The sequence below is a fragment of the Camelina sativa genome, chromosome 5, assembly GCF_000633955.1.
Source record: "Camelina sativa cultivar DH55 chromosome 5, Cs, whole genome shotgun sequence".
Classification (NCBI taxonomy): domain Eukaryota; kingdom Viridiplantae; phylum Streptophyta; class Magnoliopsida; order Brassicales; family Brassicaceae; genus Camelina; species Camelina sativa.
The window spans coordinates 19,420,761-19,439,544 of NC_025689.1; the positions used below are offsets into that span (position 1 = coordinate 19,420,761).

General features: G+C 35.9%; 3 protein-coding genes, 1 long non-coding RNA gene and 1 pseudogene across 7 annotated transcripts; 2 read left to right on the forward strand and 3 right to left on the reverse strand.

Annotated features, from left to right (window-relative positions):
• LOC104789402 (probable disease resistance protein At1g58390) lies at positions 2,580-3,712 on the forward strand. The gene is made up of 2 exons (XM_019245977.1): positions 2,580-3,450; positions 3,544-3,712. The coding sequence occupies exons 1-2, from the start codon at positions 2,580-2,582 to the stop codon at positions 3,696-3,698; spliced, it is 1,026 nt and encodes a 341-aa protein (XP_019101522.1). The 3' UTR covers positions 3,699-3,712.
• On the forward strand, positions 3,700-4,993 carry LOC109133107 (annotated as a pseudogene).
• On the reverse strand, positions 5,514-9,412 carry LOC104787239 (endo-1,4-beta-xylanase A-like). Its single transcript, XM_010512777.2, has 8 exons — positions 9,123-9,412; positions 8,942-8,989; positions 8,442-8,824; positions 8,221-8,374; positions 7,749-8,095; positions 7,478-7,655; positions 6,828-7,367; positions 5,514-6,745 (listed from the first exon to the last, which is right to left on the reverse strand). Exons 1-8 carry the CDS (start codon positions 9,189-9,191, stop codon positions 5,618-5,620), a joined length of 2,847 nt encoding a protein of 948 aa, XP_010511079.1. The 5' UTR covers positions 9,192-9,412; the 3' UTR covers positions 5,514-5,617.
• On the reverse strand, positions 10,579-15,293 carry LOC104787240. 4 transcript variants are annotated; one of them, XR_767819.2, is made up of 9 exons: positions 15,020-15,293; positions 14,538-14,887; positions 14,389-14,442; positions 14,035-14,207; positions 13,576-13,769; positions 13,275-13,328; positions 13,038-13,125; positions 12,815-12,884; positions 10,579-10,597 (listed from the first exon to the last, which is right to left on the reverse strand). It is a non-coding gene; the product is annotated as an uncharacterized LOC104787240 (long non-coding RNA). The 4 variants fall into 4 exon arrangements; XR_767817.2 differs by lacking the exon at positions 10,579-10,597 and adding an exon at positions 11,672-12,038 and having other exon boundaries at positions 15,020-15,292; XR_767818.2 differs by lacking the exon at positions 10,579-10,597 and adding an exon at positions 11,672-12,045 and having other exon boundaries at positions 15,020-15,292.
• Positions 16,211-18,496, reverse strand: LOC104787241 (amino acid permease 1-like). The gene is made up of 5 exons (XM_010512778.1): positions 18,358-18,496; positions 17,999-18,213; positions 17,652-17,794; positions 16,920-17,147; positions 16,211-16,827 (listed from the first exon to the last, which is right to left on the reverse strand). The coding sequence occupies exons 1-5, from the start codon at positions 18,456-18,458 to the stop codon at positions 16,399-16,401; spliced, it is 1,116 nt and encodes a 371-aa protein (XP_010511080.1). The 5' UTR covers positions 18,459-18,496; the 3' UTR covers positions 16,211-16,398.

The following is an 18,784-nucleotide window of genomic DNA, read 5'->3' on the forward strand; positions in this document are numbered from 1 at the left end:
CCCCCCCCCCCCCTTTGAGAGCAATTTTGCAGACCAGCCAGTCATCTGACCCCTGCAGCCTTTCCCGAACGAAAGAAAAACCTTTGTTGTAGACCCACCTCAACTTTCAGGCAAACCCAGATATGAACCCATGTTGCGCAAGTTTGTTATTCCAAGGACCCCCTGAAGCTCCGTTTTTGTGTCCTCAACAACCGTATGACCAAACTGAATAGAAGATTTTGCAAAATTAATTTGCTGATCTGAGACAGCCTCATATTTCCGTAGAATATCCAAAACTACCTCACATTGTGCTTTATCGACCTTGCAAAAAAACAGACTATCATCCGCAAACAAAAGGTGCGTAATTGGCAGACATTAATGGGCCACCTTGATCCCTGTAATCAGCTTATCCTCTTCCGCTTTTCGAATATTGGCAATGAACACTTCCGTGCACAAGATAAACATAAGGATATAACGGATCCCCCTGACGTAAACCCCTCTCTGGGATTATCAATCCATTAGGTTGACCATTCAGAAGAACCTTATACGCAACCGAGCTAACACAAAACATAATCCACCTCCTCTTTTTTCATGATTACCAGTCTATTCATTAAAATCACCTACAACGAACCAATGAGATTACCTAGACACTCTGAGCCGCAATAAGTGTTCCTACACCATGTCGCGTTTCTTGGGAACATGATCACCATTAAATAAATTAACCTTCCTTTGTAAACCGTTTCAACATCAATTAACCGCTTTAACTCGAATAAAATAGAAACTTAAAAATCCTCTTGATTATAAAAAATGTCAAACCACCACTACAACCAATATGATCAATTGTTTTAAAAATTTTGTAACCAAAATAACCTACAATTTTTTCTAAAAAAGTACCAGATTGCTTCGTTTTAAAAAAAAAAAAAAAAATCTGGGCGATGTTTAGTTTTTAGATCCCAAAGATTCTCAATAGTTATCTTATTACCCAGGCCTTGATAATTCCAACTCACAAAACTCATGGAATAAAGATCGAAAGCTGTGGTAAAAAACCACGTAAGTCTATCCCATCCCTTGGAAAAATAAACAAAATAAAATACCCAAACCAAACCTCAGCCCATAACCTATCAAAGTCGAGACAAAACACACCATGAACTGAGAACCACAAAGCCCGGTTAATCCATCAGCAACGTAAACCAAATGGGCCCGTAGTGAAGCTCAATCCCGAGGCACAACTAAGCCACAACTCATCGAGAAAAAGGATCCGAGCATTTTTGAAAAAATAAACCAGCAAAAACCAACAAACACACCCTCCTCCCCGTGATAAAACAAAAACGAACACTCAAATATCGACCATATAACAAACTAAAATTCGATCCAAAGAAACCAATCAACCGGGACCAACAAAGGCGAGAACCAGAAATAGAATAAAAGGGCGAGCAAAGTTTTATAACTTCTCTTAAAAGAGGATACATCCACCACCAGTCAAACCATTACATGAGCACCCAATGAAGGGGAACAAAAACGAAAAACATAAACGAGACAACGAAACACCCGTTGTTAACTTATTCCATACATGATACATGAAATGGAGAGAAAAACAGAACAACCAAAGGAGATCAGCAGAACAAAGCCTGTTCCCAAACTAAAGACCAGAATCGAGTGGGATTAAAAGAAACCTCACCCCCTTGCCCGCCCGTACAGTCTATCCACATTAATCAGCCGAGGTACTTGGAGGCTTCCCTTCTTGGTGAGGACCAGCTTTCCTCTGCAGTCCAACCCCCTTAGTAACAACCTTCTTGCGCGGAGATGTTAAAGTATACATGTTCCGCTTCTTCGTAATAGCCCCGGGTAGCACACCTTTATTTTTGACCATCCTAGCGGATTTATAGTTAAACGAGATTATGTGTCGGTTTAGGTTTATAAATGAAAATTAGGATTTAGATTTTATAATATTTAACAAGTTTATATGTCGGTTTGGGTTTACAAAAGAGAATTAAGGTTTAGATTTTATAATACTAAACAAGTTTATATGTCAGTTTAGGTTTACAAAATAGAATTAGGGTTTAGATTTAATTCATATAAACGAGTTTATATGTCGGTCTGTATTTACAAATTTTAGTTTTTATAATATTAAATAAGTTTATATGTCGCTTTGGGTTTACAAAAAATAATTAGAGTTTATATTTTATAATAATAAACGATTTTATATGTCGGTTTGGATTTAGAAAGGATAATTAGGATTTAAATTTTATAGTTAAACTAGATTATGTGTCGGTTTGGGTTCAACAAAAGTAATATTTATTTAATGATTTTCATTTTAATATATTTATTTATTTATAAAAATATAATATGGCACAAATATTTATTTTGTTTAATGATTCTGTTTTCTCTAATTCATTTTGTTTTATTCTGATTTTAGTTTGAAGTTAATATTTTGTTTATATTTAGTATTACTTGGTATCTTTTTATTGTTTTACAAAAGAGTAGGTCAACAAAAAAAAAAAAGTTCACCCTAGAGTGAACCCCGAGTATTGTCTTTTACTTATTACATAAGTACGTATAACTTGATTCTTATTTTTCATATTGCTTAAGCAGGAGCCGTTATGGCTGGGGAACTTGTGTCGTTTGGAGTACAAAAGCTATGGGATCTACTCACGCATAAATACGAGCAAATTCATGGAGTTAATGATCAAGTTACTGAACTAAAACGAGATCTAAACTTGTTAAGTTCTTTTATAGAAGATGCAGATAAGAAACGTACACGTGCGGTGGTGCGAAACAGTTTGGAAGAGATCAAAGAAATTATTTTTGATGCAGAGGACATAATCGAAACCTTTCTTTTAAAGGAAGAACCCGGAATGACAAGTGGCGTGCATAACCATTTCAGAAGGCTTGCTTTGTATATTCCAGATCGCAAGGAAATTGCAGTAGATATTGAAGGCATAAGTAAGAGGATCTCCAAGGTGATAGGTGATATGCAAAGTTTTGGAGTACAACAGATAATTGCCGACAGCAGTATCCCGCCTTTATATGATAGACAAAGGGAGATGCGAGAAACGTTTTCCACGGATCAGGAAAAAGATCTTGTGGGGTTGGAAGCAAATATCCAAACACTAGTTGAAATAATGGTGGAAGAAAATAGCGTTGAAGTGGTTTCAATAACTGGGATGGGTGGTGTTGGTAAAACCACCCTTGCTAGGCAAGTTTTTAATCACAAGAAGGTTAAAGATAAGTTTGATGGACTTGCATGGGTGTGTCTCTCACAAGAGTTTAGCCGAATATCTGTTTGGCAAACAATCTTGCGGAATCTCAGTCCCACAGAAGACGAAAAGAAAATCATGAAAATGACAGAATCTACACTCCAAGGTGAACTCTTTCAATTGTTGGAAACATCTAAATCATTAATTGTCCTTGATGACATATGGAAAGAGGAAGATTGGGACCGAATCAAGCCAATATTTCCACCCAAAAAAGGTGACCTCTTATGGTACTTAATAAATGGAAAATTGTACTCATTATGCTCTTTGTGTTTCTTCTATATTATTAAACAAGTAAACGCTTTTACAGATTGGAAGGTGTTACTTACTTCACGGAATGAGAGTGTCGCAGCATGTGGAGATACAACATATATCAACTTTAAACCAGATTGCCTAACTTTTCAAAACAGTTGGACACTTTTTCAAAGAGTAGCATTTCCAAGGAAAGATGTTTCCGGTACGTGAAGGGGTTTTCATTTCTATTCTGACGAAAATAATAAATTTTTCTAAAATCGTAAAAAAGTCTTCTTAACCATGGGTACCTATGAAGTTACAACTACTGAGGCTGTTGGATCTCTCTGGAAAGTTACCTTCTAGCATTGGGAAACTCATCCATTTAAGATACCTGAGTTTAGAAGATGCTAAGGTAACTCATATACCTTCTTCTCTACAAAATCTAAAGTTGCTGATCTATCTAAATATAAAAATCAGTACTCTTAGTCGAAGTTGTTGCATGCCCAATATCTTGATGGGAATGCAAGAGTTGAGATATCTTGCATTACCACCAAAGAGTATGGAACACAAAAAGTTGGAATTGAGTAGCCTTGTCAACTTGGAGACCTTGGAGAATTTCTCATCAGAGAATAGCAGCTTAGAAGATCTCCGCGGTATGACCAGGCTCAGGATACTCAAAATCATTAACTCTGGTCCGTCCAGTAGCGAAAGTATATCTTCATCAATAAGTGGACTGAGACACCTGGAAAGTCTTGATATAGATGGATCCCTGAGTAGGAGCACGGCGTTTGTTTTCGATTGCAATCATCTCAAAAATACTGAAGTTGAGCTTATATATGCCAAGGTTACCTGATGAACAACACTTTCCTTCTCATCTTACAGTCATAGATCTAAACGGTTGCCGTTTAGAGGAGGATCCAATGCCGATTCTAGAGAAGCTGCATCACTTATATGAGGTCAGATTACAGCGTGAAACTTTCTGTGGGAGTAAAATGGTTTGCTCCGCTGGTGGGTTTCCTCAATTGCATATGCTTGAATTTTTAGGGTTAGACGAGTGGATAGAATGGAAACTAGAAGAAGGTGCCATGCCCCTTCTTCACACTCTGTGGCTAATTGGTTGTAAGAAGTTGAGACGCCTTCCTGAGAGCCTGAGATATATCACTTCCTTGGATGTTGTGATGATGAGATCTATGAACGGTCACTGGGACGATGATTACGAGAAGGGAGGAGCAGGTCTTCACGCATTCAAACACATTCCTAATTTTTCTTATGAAGGGGATTATCACGATAGTTATTACTATAGTGACTAATGAAGCATCAGTTACAGACACATGTCAGGTATTTTACACAACACTCCAAAACTCCAGAGAAATATATTTATTTTCTTTTTTTACTTTCATAACATTTATTGACACGCGTTATTATGAGTTTCTTTGGCCTTAAGATAGAGAAATAACATTTGCAACGTGTTTTGTAGACGAATTTCTTCGGGCGCAAATCTCTTATGGAAATTGGAAATTGGTCATCAGCGTATCTGATCCCCGTCAGAATAATACTAATAAACTCTTTACATTGTTTTCTTAATGTCTTTCCTTTGTTATCTGACTTCTAAAAGTTCTGATTTCTCCGACTNAAAAAAAAAAAAAAAAAAAAAAAAAAAAAAAAAAAATAATACTTTTTATTTGTATCAACTTGGGATTTATATTTGTTGGTTTGGGTAATAATGATCAGTCGATCTCAACATTTTCAATATCTTTGATCAATTGGAATTAATTGTATCAGCCTAATGCTTGATTAATGTTATGTTTTTCCTTCTATTTGACCATACAGTATTTTTCTTTTGTTCATCTTCGTTTCTCTTTTGCCATTTTACTGCTAGCTATGTTTTTCAAATCGAATTTACGTTGATGACATCTCCTAATTATGTAGATAGCTTACGCTTATTATTATTATTATTTTTTTTTTGTATGAAATGCTTACGCTTATTTACAAGCTTAGAACTGAAGTTACAGTTTTCCTCTGAGGCATTGTTTTATCCTTATAAGATTTATTTTGGAAGTAACATTTTATTCACAATAATTAATAAATACCAACACCACATTTTCAGCAAATTGAAAAATAGACACATACACATGTACAACACAAACGCATCACAGACCTTGAAGATCAACAGTAATAACCTGAGACGAATCTCCCTTTTCAACAACAAACGTTTTCAGAACCTTAGTAGAAGAAGTAGTAATCACTTCAACAGCATAGTTTCCATTATACCCTCTAAACGGAAACGCACCGTTTTGATCGATATGTCCATTAGCATGAGAGAGCCAAGCTTTTTTCACTGACAAAAACCTTTTACCAGCTTCATTAACATCTCCTTCCGCATCCACCAAGTGAGAGTTGTCTCTGCTCATGAACAGTTCCCAAAACCCCCATAACATTATACCTTCGACCGCTGGATGTCCAAAAGCTTCCCACATCATTACTTCCATATCATCTGCCCTTATGTGCTCATTGACCGAGGAGACATCCAGTTCTGTGAACCATATCGGTAAACCGAGGATTCCTAGCTTATCTAGAGCTGAACATACGATTGGACCAACCGGACTATCAATATGACCTTGAATCCCAATTCCTCCTACTGGCGCACCCTTTTCTTGCAGGTCAAGAATGTGTTCGGTGTACTTCTCGGGGCATGATTTTGGGTCACACCCGTCTTCTATGTGGTAATCGTTCACGAACAATGTCGCTGATGGGTCTAGTTGGTGTGCGGTTTTGAACATTTGGACTCTTATGTCTTTGCCTAGCTTGTCTTGGTAGAATGACCCGTGTAACATCTCGTTATTCACATCGTAATGTTTGAATTTCCCTTTGTACCTGTTTAAAAGACCGGTTAACCGGTTTTGTACTGCGGTGTTTATGTCCGTTTGGTTCATGTTTTGGATCCATTGCTGAACCATTGATTGGACTTCCCAGAAGATACAATGTCCTCTGGTCTCTATGTTGTTGCTACTACACAAGTTTAGCATATCGTCTGCATCTTGGTAGTAAAGCTTCCCTTGCTCTGGTTCTGTCCAGTACCATTTTAACTCGTTACCAAACACCGCCCAATTAAAGTTCTTCAAGAAGAACTCGACGAAATCTTCGTTATCCATATTTGTTCTGCTTATGCAAGTTCCAACAGGGAAGCTGTTTCTTATTTGTCGAACTCTAACCATAGCTCCAGACAGTTTGCTAGAATCAACACCAGAAAACTTGAGGGTAACGTCACTCTTACGGATCTGCATACGATAAAAGTTACTATAAAAGTCTCATGGCACTTAACATAAAAGGTTGAAAACAGAGTTTTTTAATGTATATTACCTTGTCACATTGTCTTCTCAAATGTTTAATTCTTGCGACTCGATCAACCGGAAAAATCTGCAATCCAGCAACCATGAGATCAATGCCAGAAGAAGGGCCTTGAACATAAACCAAAGCCTTAGAAGGCTGCTTCTCAACTCGGAAAGAACCGCCAATTTCATGCCATCTATCATCATTGATCTCGACTTGTCCTCCGTTTACCCATTGGCTATCAATACCAAGTGCGACATTAACATTTTGCGGACTAGTGACGCCAGAACCGACTTTGACCCAAACTGATATTTGGTATGTTAAAAACAGCTTAAGTTTATCTGTGATCACTTGACCTGGACCCATCCATGTCTGTGTTCGGTTAGTCACAAGTATATAGCGGCCACTTAGAGGTACGTGTGGTCCAAGCGAGTCTCTTGCCATTGGAGGAAGGATACGAGGTGATCCTTCCGCGACACTTAGTTTGCAGTTCCCTAATGGAAACCATCCATTGGTCGTATTATCACTTAAATGGCTATTTGTGACTATGTTTACCCCATATGCAGGATTCTACAAGACAAAAACAACTACAATCTTCAGTAAAACAATTGTTTTGCTAAATTTGTTTAAAATTTTTGTTCACCTGTAATATTTACTACGGTGAAAATCTTTGGACTAACCTCAATAGAAGGGGGAGGTGAAGGAGCGTTTTTCTCGGCGTGTTTCACAGTTAAGCTATTGAGGAGAATATCAGTTCCTGGAGGTGGACCTTCGATGTAAATGACTACTCGTGATGCAGAACCGTTGAGGAGGAACTTCCCTTTCAAATGTAACCACTCTTTGTCTGTTGCCTGCGCACTTTAAAAAGAACAAAAGGAGCATTTTACAATGATTCTTGATATGAAGCATGAGTTCAAGAAAGTGATATTAAACAAAAAAAAAGAAACTAACTTTGCTATGCCAATGTATTGATCGCGTTGATTAGGATTTTGGACCCATAGAGTAGCTTGTACTGTAGCAGTAGTCACATTGTTTCCGTATATGCGTACTATTGCGGTTGCCTCGTAGAGGCGTTTCCTTTGAACTTTCCCGCTGATCTCTTGCTGAATACCATGCCAGTACTGTGTGCGTTCTGTAGCCGAAGCGAAGACTTTCCCGGATTCTGGTACTATCTTTCCATCAGCAATTGAGTCATGTAACACAATCTTGCAGCTTCTCCCAGACCAGTTGTTTAGTCCATCTTCAAAGTTTGGGTTCACTACGATAGTCTCATCTTCAGCAGTAGTAACACACTCCAGCTTTAAAGTGTAAAAACAAATCCAAAAAGGCAAGACAAATGAAATTTCAACTTGTTTAAAATACCAAAAGATAGATGTAAGTTCAAAATTCAAAACAAACAAGTGAAGCATGATTAGTTACATACCTTAGGCTCGCTTTCGCCGTGAATGGTAACAGACTGTACGAGAAGATCGATCCCCGTTGACGGGCCTTCCAAATAGAATACAACTTTTTCTGGTAAGCTAGGTAACGAGAACATGCCTTCTAGTCTCACCCACTTCTCCTTGAAGACACAAGTTCTGCAAAATTCAAAGATCAAACATTGTTCTTTGTCAACAATACAAATATGTTGGAAAAGAGCCTTACTTTGCGATGAGCTGATAGTTTGTTGGTGATTGTCCGTTTTCGAGCTTCAAGGTGGCCATAACTTCTACCAATCCTTGAACAGGTCCAGCGACAGCAACAGTTGCTGAAACTTTATAAAGACAACAAGGTTTCACTCTGCTTGTAATGTCTTGCTCCAAGCCTTGCCAAGTTTCTTTCCTGTTCGTGACAACTACATAGCTACCGCAATTTGACAGGTCTAAAACACCGTGAGAGACATTACACCCGGCAGTGACAACAAAGGCCTCGCAGCAATTCGGATGCCACGAATGCATCCCGGAAGAGAAGTCATGATTCGCAATTACATTGGTGGGATCAGAACCAATGATAGAAGATGTTACATTGTTGTTGTTCTGTTTTTCAGGCTGGTGAAGATATGATTAAAACAGAGAAAGGTAAGACTAAGGATTCAAAAGTTTTAACTTAGAAATGAAGATAGACAAAACTTGATAACGAAGAAAGGAACATATCGAAACCCTAACCTCTTCAATGTCTTTTCTTGAAATCATCTCCATGCTTTCTTTTAATTTCTTACAGAACCAAAACCCAAAAAAAAAAGAATCAGACCCAGATCAAATTAAGTGAAATTGGCAAATGGGTAACAGAGCAATTCCAATAAAACACACAAAAGATTTACTATTTTTTGCAAGGGAGAAGACAAACCTTGTCTGGATTTCGATTTCTGTTCTTGTGGGTTCGGTTTGAGATGCAGCAAACTGTGAATCTCTTCATTATATAGAGACACACAGATCAGTTTGTTCTCTGATTCTTGGTGGATTTTTACAAACAAATCGAAAGATTTAAGTGAACTCCAAGATATAAACCGCGGGGCCAGCTAACCAACCAAACTCTGTTTGAAATTTTAATTCCCTTTTTTTCCAAAACCTCTTAAACCTTTAAGAACAGATGAATCATTTAGATTTCTGGTTTTATGTTTAGTCCCTTGGAGGTTTTGCTATGAGAAAAGACATTAAAAAACAATTCATATGCGGCACATATTATTTTAATTGGGTTTATTGGGGAAAGTCAGTTTATAACTATATATTTATTTACCTCTGTTTTTTTTCTGTCATCAGAAATTTTTATTATTGAAACTAGTTGTGATACCATGGTGAAATACAACGCCCAAAAAGAGAACCATAAGCCGGCGAACGAAGTTAATGACTCCAGAGTCTAAAACCGGAAAATAAAGAGATTTTCCTGAAAACTAAACCCAAAACAAAGGAACCTAAAGATACTACCACAAAACAAAAAATTTAAACCCAAATTGCAAAAGAGCGAAATCTTTACTAAAAACAGAAGAAATCAAGCTAAAATCTTAAGATAAGCAATAGAACCAAGAAGCAAATAACTTCTTCTTCTGAAGCACTTGCGACTGAGATTTACTAAGGGTGCCCGCGGCCAACCCGAAAGTAACATCAACCATCTCCAATCACAATGAGAGCTGATCCCTCGGAACCAAAAACCAAGGACTTCATAACCCGGCAAGCAAGACAACTGAATTAAGAGAACCTCTTGCTGTCACAAAAAACACACTTCCAGATACGATGATGGCGACCAAAGCACCTATTACCCATTAACGTCTAGTTAGAGCCCTTCAAAACGCGATCATATCTAAACATATCAGGAAGTGGAGACAAGGAGAGAGCCTTAACCCCCAATTAACATCAATCTCACAACCGAGAACGACAAATCAAGGCAGTTATCAAACACAGCAAGCAACACCAAAGAGAAGAAACAACTGCGAACTAAGAGGACTATCACAACATACAACCAAAACGAAACTTATGCTTAGAAAGGAAACAACATTAAAATTATCTAAATATCAGAATGTTAATTTTGGGGGTATTTAGCATATAAAGAAACAAAAATATGAGATATACATCTTTAAAAATGCCTTCTATTTTCTTTCTTATTGCAAATTTGCAACTATGCCAACAACCCATCAAATAGTCTTTTCAATACAAATAAAATTAAACCATTAAAGTTGTCAACAATATATTTGAGTTCGAGATGTCATTTCTTACATAGCCGTACACGCATTGGGGGGGAAAAAAAAAGGGTAATAATCGTTTTTCTTTTCTTCTTCTTTTTTTTGTTTTGGTTTGAAAATCATTAACCAATGAAAACTCAACTACCTACAAAAGGAAACATTGTTTGTTAAGTATTACCTAATTACAAAAAGGCAAACTATACTTGTGTGTTAAGTATACACAATTAACAAACCCAACACCACTAGCTGAACTAATGTATACTAGATGATGATTAATTCTTTTATAGGAAAACTTCAAGTTCGGAGAAGGAATTTACGTGCTGGAGTCCTAGTATCAATGGATTTTATGGATGTTTCTTGAAACTTTAGGGAAATCTAAAAAACCAAACATCAACCGAATCCACAAAAAGGAAAGGACTAAGCGAACTTATATACCCTAATATGGTCCCAATTGAAGATTGCACCAGTTTCAGATTTTATGATTAATTTGCAATATGTTTGAAATTTCAAAAAAAAAATACAAAAATTTTAAAGGAGAGATCGCAACAAATATTATTCAAGCGATCAAATAGAAAACCCTATTTCTATCTGGTACTCCATATATTTTGGATATCTAATGTTCCTGAACATAATACTGTACATTATTTTTTTGTTTTTGTAACTTGTTAGTAAGCCAAAGAAAAAGGATTTGTGTAATATTTCTTTTGATTAAATAACTAGGGTCCATTTTTATATTTTTATTTTTGCCTAAAACCTCTATAATATTAGGGCCGCCAGTTTTGTTGATGACTTAAAGTAAGATCTGTTAACAATTTGCCAGAAACAAAAGGGGAAAAAGAAGGTAAAAGGTTATCATCGAGAGGAAGAACAAAACTTTAAAGATTGGCTTAGTTCCCCAACTTGCTAATTTCTTCTAATTGATTATACTTGGATAGCTTGGATTAGAAGCAAACTATTGCTTTGTACTCTAATAATACGAGGAATGTTAGTTTCAAATGGCTTATATATTAGTGCATTGACTCAACCTCTTGAAGCTTTATCTACAAAATGGTTTTTTTTTTTTTTTTGGTTTAGGGTAACTTTCAAGGAATTATGAGCCGAGGATCCAAGTTTTCCTTAAATCTCTACGTTAAGTTTTTCTAAATCCCTCCCAATTTGGACTTGAACTAAGGGTGCTAGGAAGGTCCTAGGAAACGCCACTGGATTAAGAGAGAATTGGTTAACAAGTGAGCCATTTTTCAAGAAAAATAAATTAACATCATACACATAGTCTGTCATAGTTGTGTTGATCCTTTATAGGTCTAGGACTAGGAGAGTAATGTACTTCTACAATGCGTTTCTTGACGTCCTCATGTATTTTGGCACTGTTATTTTAGACTAGTTTCCTTTGACGGTGGAAGGGTTGTTGTCTAATGGTGCCGTCCATGCATGATGGCTGTTGTAGTTTGAAGTACGTCATACAAATATCCAGATTCTCGTTAGTCTAGGGACGTAGTCTTAAACTCTTGCTATCAAATACGTGAATTCAACTCCACTCGCCATTGATATCCTTTGATTTTTTGCTTCTTTCTCTAGTAAGCCACGCACTGAAAACTTAATGAAGTTTACTACTTTGTTACTCATAGTCAAAATTTTAAATAAACAAATAGAGAGATGTTCTACGGAGATGTTAGACCATATGTTTTAGTGCTTTATACTAGTTAATTAACTCTGGTATTTAATTAACTCTGGTATTAACTAAATAATNAAAAAAAAAAAAAAAAAAAAAAAAAAAAAAAAAAAAAAAAAAAAAAACTAAATAATCCACATAATCTCATTCAGATTCATTTTAATTAATCTGAATCCACTTTACATCAAAATAATATTTATAATCATTCAGATTCTTTTTTTTTTTTAATGCGAGCGCATAGTTATTTTTTTATTAATTTTTATTTTTATCATTTGTTAGATATATACTTCTACAAATTTATCTTCATTTCAATAGTATATTTTTTCTTTTGTACTCAAAGGTTCTCAATCCACATAAATGAATAAAAATCTAAAAATGAACTTTTGTAAAAGTGATATCTACTGAAATTTAACATTACAATAACGCCTGTAAATGACGCTTTAACTCTTTGCAAAAACAATGGCTCATAAGCAAAATAAGAGCATGGTGTTAATTGTCACACTAGTTGCTTGCTTATTTATCAACATGCAATTAGTTGTCTATATGAGGAGGTTCTGAGATAAAACTAGTAATGGACAGAGTTAAACTATATGAAGAGGTTCTGAGAATCAAATGGATATAACCAAATTAGGTTGATACAATAAATAGCTACAGACTTAAAGGTTTAACAAGAGCAAGGGAAATAATACTTACGTGAAAGTTGTGAATCATAAAAGATAGAGTTTATCTGTCTCTTATTTGTTCTTTACCTCATGAAATTGATCTAAATAAAAGAAAAACAAGTAATCAGTATGAATAATAGATGGTAACTGACTAACTGCAACTAAGCCAAGCCTTGAACATGAAACTGAAGATCATGAACCAGCAGGAAATCAAACAACTACCAATTCACCAATCGATGTTTCACAAATATTACCTCTGTATGACTGAAAACAGAGCATGGCGAAAATGGCAGGCTGCATATTTCGTGAAAGCATTTTTCCAATATATAACATATTGAACACCTTGCCATACCAAAGCACCCATAGAAAGAAAAAAAAAACTGATTAGAAGGACTGACATAATGTACTATCAATTAAACAACAGTAAGGAAACAGAAAAGTGCAAGGTAAGGAAACAGAAAAGTGCAAGGTGGTTATCAAAAATGGTGCACCTTAGAGTAGAGTGCTTGAGCTAATTCTTCAGCATTTGGAAGCTCAAGGTAAACCTGAGAAAACAATATGAAACCAAAGCGTATTAATATGCTCACTAGGGACAATTATAAACAGAAACTTAACCAGTGAATAATATTTGGGTTCTTGTTATGAAAAAGGTAGAGGAAACTCTATAAAGCCTTTTAAGCGAATCATCAAGAGACTAACAGCAAATTATTAAGAAACCAAACCAACTTCAGATGGTAAAAGGAAATCCTAAACTAAAAAAAAAGAGTAACGTAAAAAAACGAATGCACCTACGGTTGTCGGTAATGTGGAACCAAACAGAGCAACCAAGGCACATCAGGAGTAGAAAAAGCAGAAAATCCCAACACTAAGGGACCAACTTCATCACTATCTCCAGTCTGCTCCCCTTGCAAGTAGACAAAATCCGTTGCAAAAGAGTTAACAGCAACCTGGAACTCCTCTGTCGTAGGATTATTCAGTACCTGAATCTACAACATGAGAAAAAAAGCATACACACAAATGCTTAAACATCTCCATAAAATTTCACAAGAAGGAACTTCCAAGTCCAGTAATATCTGAAGCCATTGAAGATTCTCTCACCAGCTAACAAATTCCCTATATACATAACTAGAACCAACTTAGTTCAACATTGCCCAATCTTACCAAAGATTCCCAATTTCAACCAAACAATCTAGCAAATCATTTATGACAAGTAAAAGAGAATTAGAGAAGAAGAATTCAAAGTCTATTTACCTTGAGTCGCCCTGAAGAAGAGAGATCTGGAAAAGGGTATTTGGGTTGAAGAGGAGGAGGAGCTCCATCTATCTGGTTATTATTATTCTCTCCAGAAACAACTGCCACAACATTACAACGGTTTCTTGAAAACTCTTGACCATGAAACATCATTCAAAGCATAACCAAACTTTCTGGAGATAGAAACACCAATACCGTGAATAGTGTCAGAATTAGCCAAACGGTACCATTGTTCTCAAAGAGATAGAAACAAAGCTAAAAGCTTTCACCTTTCACACACAATTAAAGCGACCTAGAAGGCAACAATTTCTCTGCAATTAAGTAAAACAAAGGTTTAGTAGTAAATAAACAAACCTTTACTCTGATTCCTCAGACCCGTTAACTCGTTTTGAATCAGCTGTTGAAAACCTGAAATCAGATAACAAGATGATATCATATTAAAGAAAAAGAACCAACGAAAAGCTAAATCAAAAGAAAGATTAAGAGACAATTAACGGCCTTACAAAATCAGAACCGAGATTAAACAGTGACCAAGCCAAGCCTGCAAAATAAACCCAGTACTGAACAAGATCCTTGAAAAGGAACATATCTGCGACAACGGACCGAAGCAAAAAAAGGAGCAAGAGGTGTGAGAGTCTACCAATTTTGTTAAGCGTGATCTGCAACATAGCTAAGCAAAACAAGGTTTAGTAGAAACAAATTTAAGTAGAAAAAAATTTAAGTAGAAATCATCATAAGCATAAGAACCAATGCAAAGCTAACTAAGCAAGAAGAGACAACGTCCTTATAAAATCAGATCCAAAATGAAAATCAGATCTGAAACTAAAATCAGATCCCATTCCTTCAATTCCTCCTGAAACACACACACACATAAGTTACCCAATTAATAAACCCTAAATTCAAAGCTCTGGGGTTTGATTCTTTGGAGATGGAGAAAGGGGATCAGGGTTAAAGGAAAGAGCAAGAGGTTCAGTGTCGCGGTTACCTTCAACGACGGCGGCCAGCGAGTTTAATCGATTTGTGAGTTTCAGAGAGTTATGTCTCAGGATGGTGTTGTCGAGTATTAGGTTTTTTTATTGGAGAGAAAGAGGAGAAATTGAGTGTGAAGGTGAAAATGTTTAATTTTTTGGCTAAATGTTGGGCGGAATAATCGATTTTAGTTTTCCGCTTAGTAAAATTTTGTGTTAGCTTTAATGGAATGCTATCATATGATAACCAAAATTATAATTTATCTTCAATAGCAGTTCAGCAAATCGTGCTATTAACTTATGCTATCAATGAGGACTTTTTTTGTAGTGTCTTTTCCTAGTTTTATTGATATCCAACGGGTCTTACAATTATTTGATAATTTAGGACCTCAAAATACAATTATTTTATTTAACTCATTAATCTGTATTTTTAAAAGATAGGTTGTAAATATGCAAAAATTGCCAAAAAATAAGGACTGAGGTTTTTTTCACAAAACCGTGTAAAACCGACCAAAATCTCATCATTCACACGACTTTTTATCTTCTCTTTCTCTCCTTCGCTACTTGTCTCCTTCTCTTTCTTCCTTAAAAGTATCTACCAAAACACGCAATCTAAATGTAGATAGAATGCGAAAAAACTCATTTGGATTATGTAGAAAACATAGCTAGAGATTACGAGATTCGATATTATAACTTTGCAAATGTTTATGGTTGTACTGTATCTTGATCAAAGCATATGTTAGAAAAATATATATTTTTTTAAACTAACGGTTGATATGTTACATGTCAGCGAATTGTTTTTCCTTGTCCTTTTGTATTCTAGTATTATGGTGGTTACAATTCTAACATTCACCACCCCCCCACAAGTGTCAAGCTGGAAATGACATTTTGAGAAAGCCACTAGGCTAGCTATCAACTCTTGTCAAATTGTCAACAAAATATTAAAAACTTTAAAGAAATTGTCTGACCAAAAAAAAATGTAAGGCCTTGAGGCCACAATATAGGTTAGTAAAAGTCCACAAACCAAACTATTTAGGGCCTACCAGAATTAATCCCTTTTACTATGCCGTAGGAAACATTATACTCATTTTGGTCTCTCAGCCCTGCGATTGCTAAGATATCTTGTGTTTTAATTCGATCTGGTCTCAGAATAGTCAAATATAGTAAATGTGTGTTTATATGCTACTATTGTTTATATGACTAAAGTAAATTTGCAAGAGCTGTGACAGCTCATATGTATTAGATTGAAAACGGTAGATACAGAGAGATTCATGTAGTTTCATCACCAATAAAGTATTCTCATTGGATTTAGACACCAGATATATTAAAAGAAAGACCAAACTACTACATATATATATTTTTTACTCTCCTGACGACTCTCTCATGGTTCTCAAACTCACTCATGGACAGTCCGGAAGGGCTTGTATGTCTTGACACTACTTATCAGTCCGGCGATGGATCCAGCCGCAGCTAGTAGTGAAACGATCAAGCAAACATAGCACATCATTTTCAGCGCAATCCATCTAGCAGAGTACTTCTTAATCTTGGTCTGTGCAATGTGCATCTCCACAGGGAAATAAACAGTTAAAGGCCAGAAGGAAGCTGCTCCTATAAGACCCAAGATCGCGTTGAAGAAAGGGAATATCATAGCTACCACAGTTGTTACAACCACATAAGCTGTCCTCCACACCAATCTAAAGAGGCTGATGTTGAATTTTCCAAGGACAGGTACGTTTACTGAATATTCAGCAGTGATGAACTTGTTGTCTGGATAGTTTCTGTTGCATTTTTTCTCTACAAACTGGAAGATCGGTTGCGCGAACACCTGAAAATGTTACGGTTCGTTTTAATTAGCTAACCGAGAGAAAGCGCCAATGAAACCCTGATCTAGTCTTTTTTTTTTTGGTTTTTGGTTACCTGATAGGCACCAATAAGATGGGCAGCGATACAAGCGTTTGCAAAGTCAACTAGCCAATAGGGCTCATAAAACCCGAAATCTGTAAGGAAATCTCCAGGGGCATCGCTTCCAAATGCAGCATATCCAAAACATCCACATAAGATGTAGAAAAATGTGGTTGTTGATACTCCCACAAGACTTGCTCTTTTCATGGCTTTGTTCTCAGCTGGGCTAGATCTTAGTGTATCCTGCAAAAAGCATAAAACTTTCACGGGTTAGTGATACAATAATCAAACTGTAAATTTTCTCTTGGTTAATTTGTAAAACTATTCTTATTCAAACTGTCACTACCCAGTCCACATATGCTCTATATGGTTCCAAATACCGTACACTACAAGTCATTAAATGGTGAAAGCTACGATCATTAAGTGACAAAAAAATAATGAGTTGTAGTGTCAACTCAATAAGCTAACGCTGTTGATAAGAATATCATATCATTGTTTGTTGTGGAGAAGAGATTGACAATATCTTTGAGTGCGACTCTTTGTCCTTAATAAGCACATGTTTACCTTTAAGCTAAAAGACAGATTCTTTACTTTTTGACTCTTTTGGGTAAAGCAAAAAAAAACAAAAAAAAAAAGTGGTCCACAGGGAATCGATTGTCATTGTCAATAATCTCTAACCACAATTCTATTAAGAGGTTCATATCCAAAGCTAATAAGACTCAAATGAAATTGATGGAGATAACTTGCCTGAATCTCAATGAGAACTGTGGCGTAAGCATAAGCGAACGCTATGTCCCCAACCGCTTGAAACGATCTCCATATCTTCTGAGCTGCGGTTACATCAACTCCAACCGCTGTGCCCGTAATACTTGTCTTACCCACTTTCCCAACTTTTCATATATAATAACATATTTACCATTAGTTTTGTAATAGTTCTTATGACTATGAATAATAGATAAATTGGTGTGCAAAAAAATCTTGTGCAGGTTGTGTTACAACTATTGATATAGATACTTTGCAAAATACAATATAATAACGAATGGTTAACAATTGAAATTTTGCAACTAAAGAAAAGTTATAAAAATTGTATGTACCTGCGACATACGAAATGGCTAGACCAATTCCAATAGTTGCATAAGTGAAGGACATGACCGCAGCCATAATGGAAAGGAAAGAGAGCTTGTGAAAATTTGGGATCTGGCTAAGAATAACCTGAATGATCCCAAAGACAGCCATATACGGATAATTCGATACACTACAATCCGCCTGTTTCCCTTTATCGTGGTAACAGTTCGCTTTCCCGACCGCTCTGTTTGAACAGGATTATGAACCAACATCAATATTTTTTCACAGCTTCTATAAAATCTTGTCACCCCTTTTTATGATAGGAAAATTTAAAGTTTTTGTAATGGTTATAAAGTAATAACATATTCACATTGTGTAGTTGACTTACACCAAACTAATAGAAGCAGTGATGGTGTAACCAACAGTAATCCCAATCAGATTCCCATACTGTGCCACTCCACAGAGCTGCACTTTCCTACCACCTGTCATATTACAATAATTGCAGAAATATTATTTTCCGAGTCTATTTTATCTATTTAATTATTACTTCTGTTTTTTGTAACCTATTAATTAATTTTCTGTTTCATAAAGTAATTACAAAACACTCCACGGAACTATGTATAATAATAGTATAATCTATTTATTTCCTCCATCAACATCCAAACACCAACAATAATGCTAATACTACAAAAATGGTTGCCTCATATGTCAATATATTCTTTAAATTTTCTGTTTTCCTTGGTTTTCACAATTTTGGATCACTATAAACAGTCCAAAAACTTAATTAGTAAATATTCAATTTGACAACCAGCTAA

Excerpts from the sequence above, each read along its gene's own strand:
- LOC104787241 (XM_010512778.1), bottom strand. The coding sequence starts at position 18,458 with ATGACAGGTGGTAGGAAAGTGCAGCTCTGTGGAGTGGCACAGTATGGG. Across the intron at positions 17,795-17,998 it reads AGCCATTTCGTATGTCGCAG|TTGGGAAAGTGGGTAAGACA; the intron begins GTACATACAATT and ends ATATATGAAAAG. Across the intron at positions 17,148-17,651 it reads CAGTTCTCATTGAGATTCAG|GATACACTAAGATCTAGCCC; the intron begins GCAAGTTATCTC and ends TGCTTTTTGCAG.
- LOC104787239 (XM_010512777.2), bottom strand. The coding sequence starts at position 9,191 with ATGAAGAGATTCACAGTTTGCTGCATCTCAAACCGAACCCACAAGAAC. Across the intron at positions 7,368-7,477 it reads CACCTCCCCCTTCTATTGAG|AATCCTGCATATGGGGTAAA; the intron begins GTTAGTCCAAAG and ends TTTGTCTTGTAG. Across the intron at positions 6,746-6,827 it reads TGAGAAGACAATGTGACAAG|ATCCGTAAGAGTGACGTTAC; the intron begins GTAATATACATT and ends TATCGTATGCAG.
- LOC104789402 (XM_019245977.1), top strand. The coding sequence starts at position 2,580 with ATGGCTGGGGAACTTGTGTCGTTTGGAGTACAAAAGCTATGGGATCTA. Across the intron at positions 3,451-3,543 it reads AATATTTCCACCCAAAAAAG|ATTGGAAGGTGTTACTTACT; the intron begins GTGACCTCTTAT and ends ACGCTTTTACAG.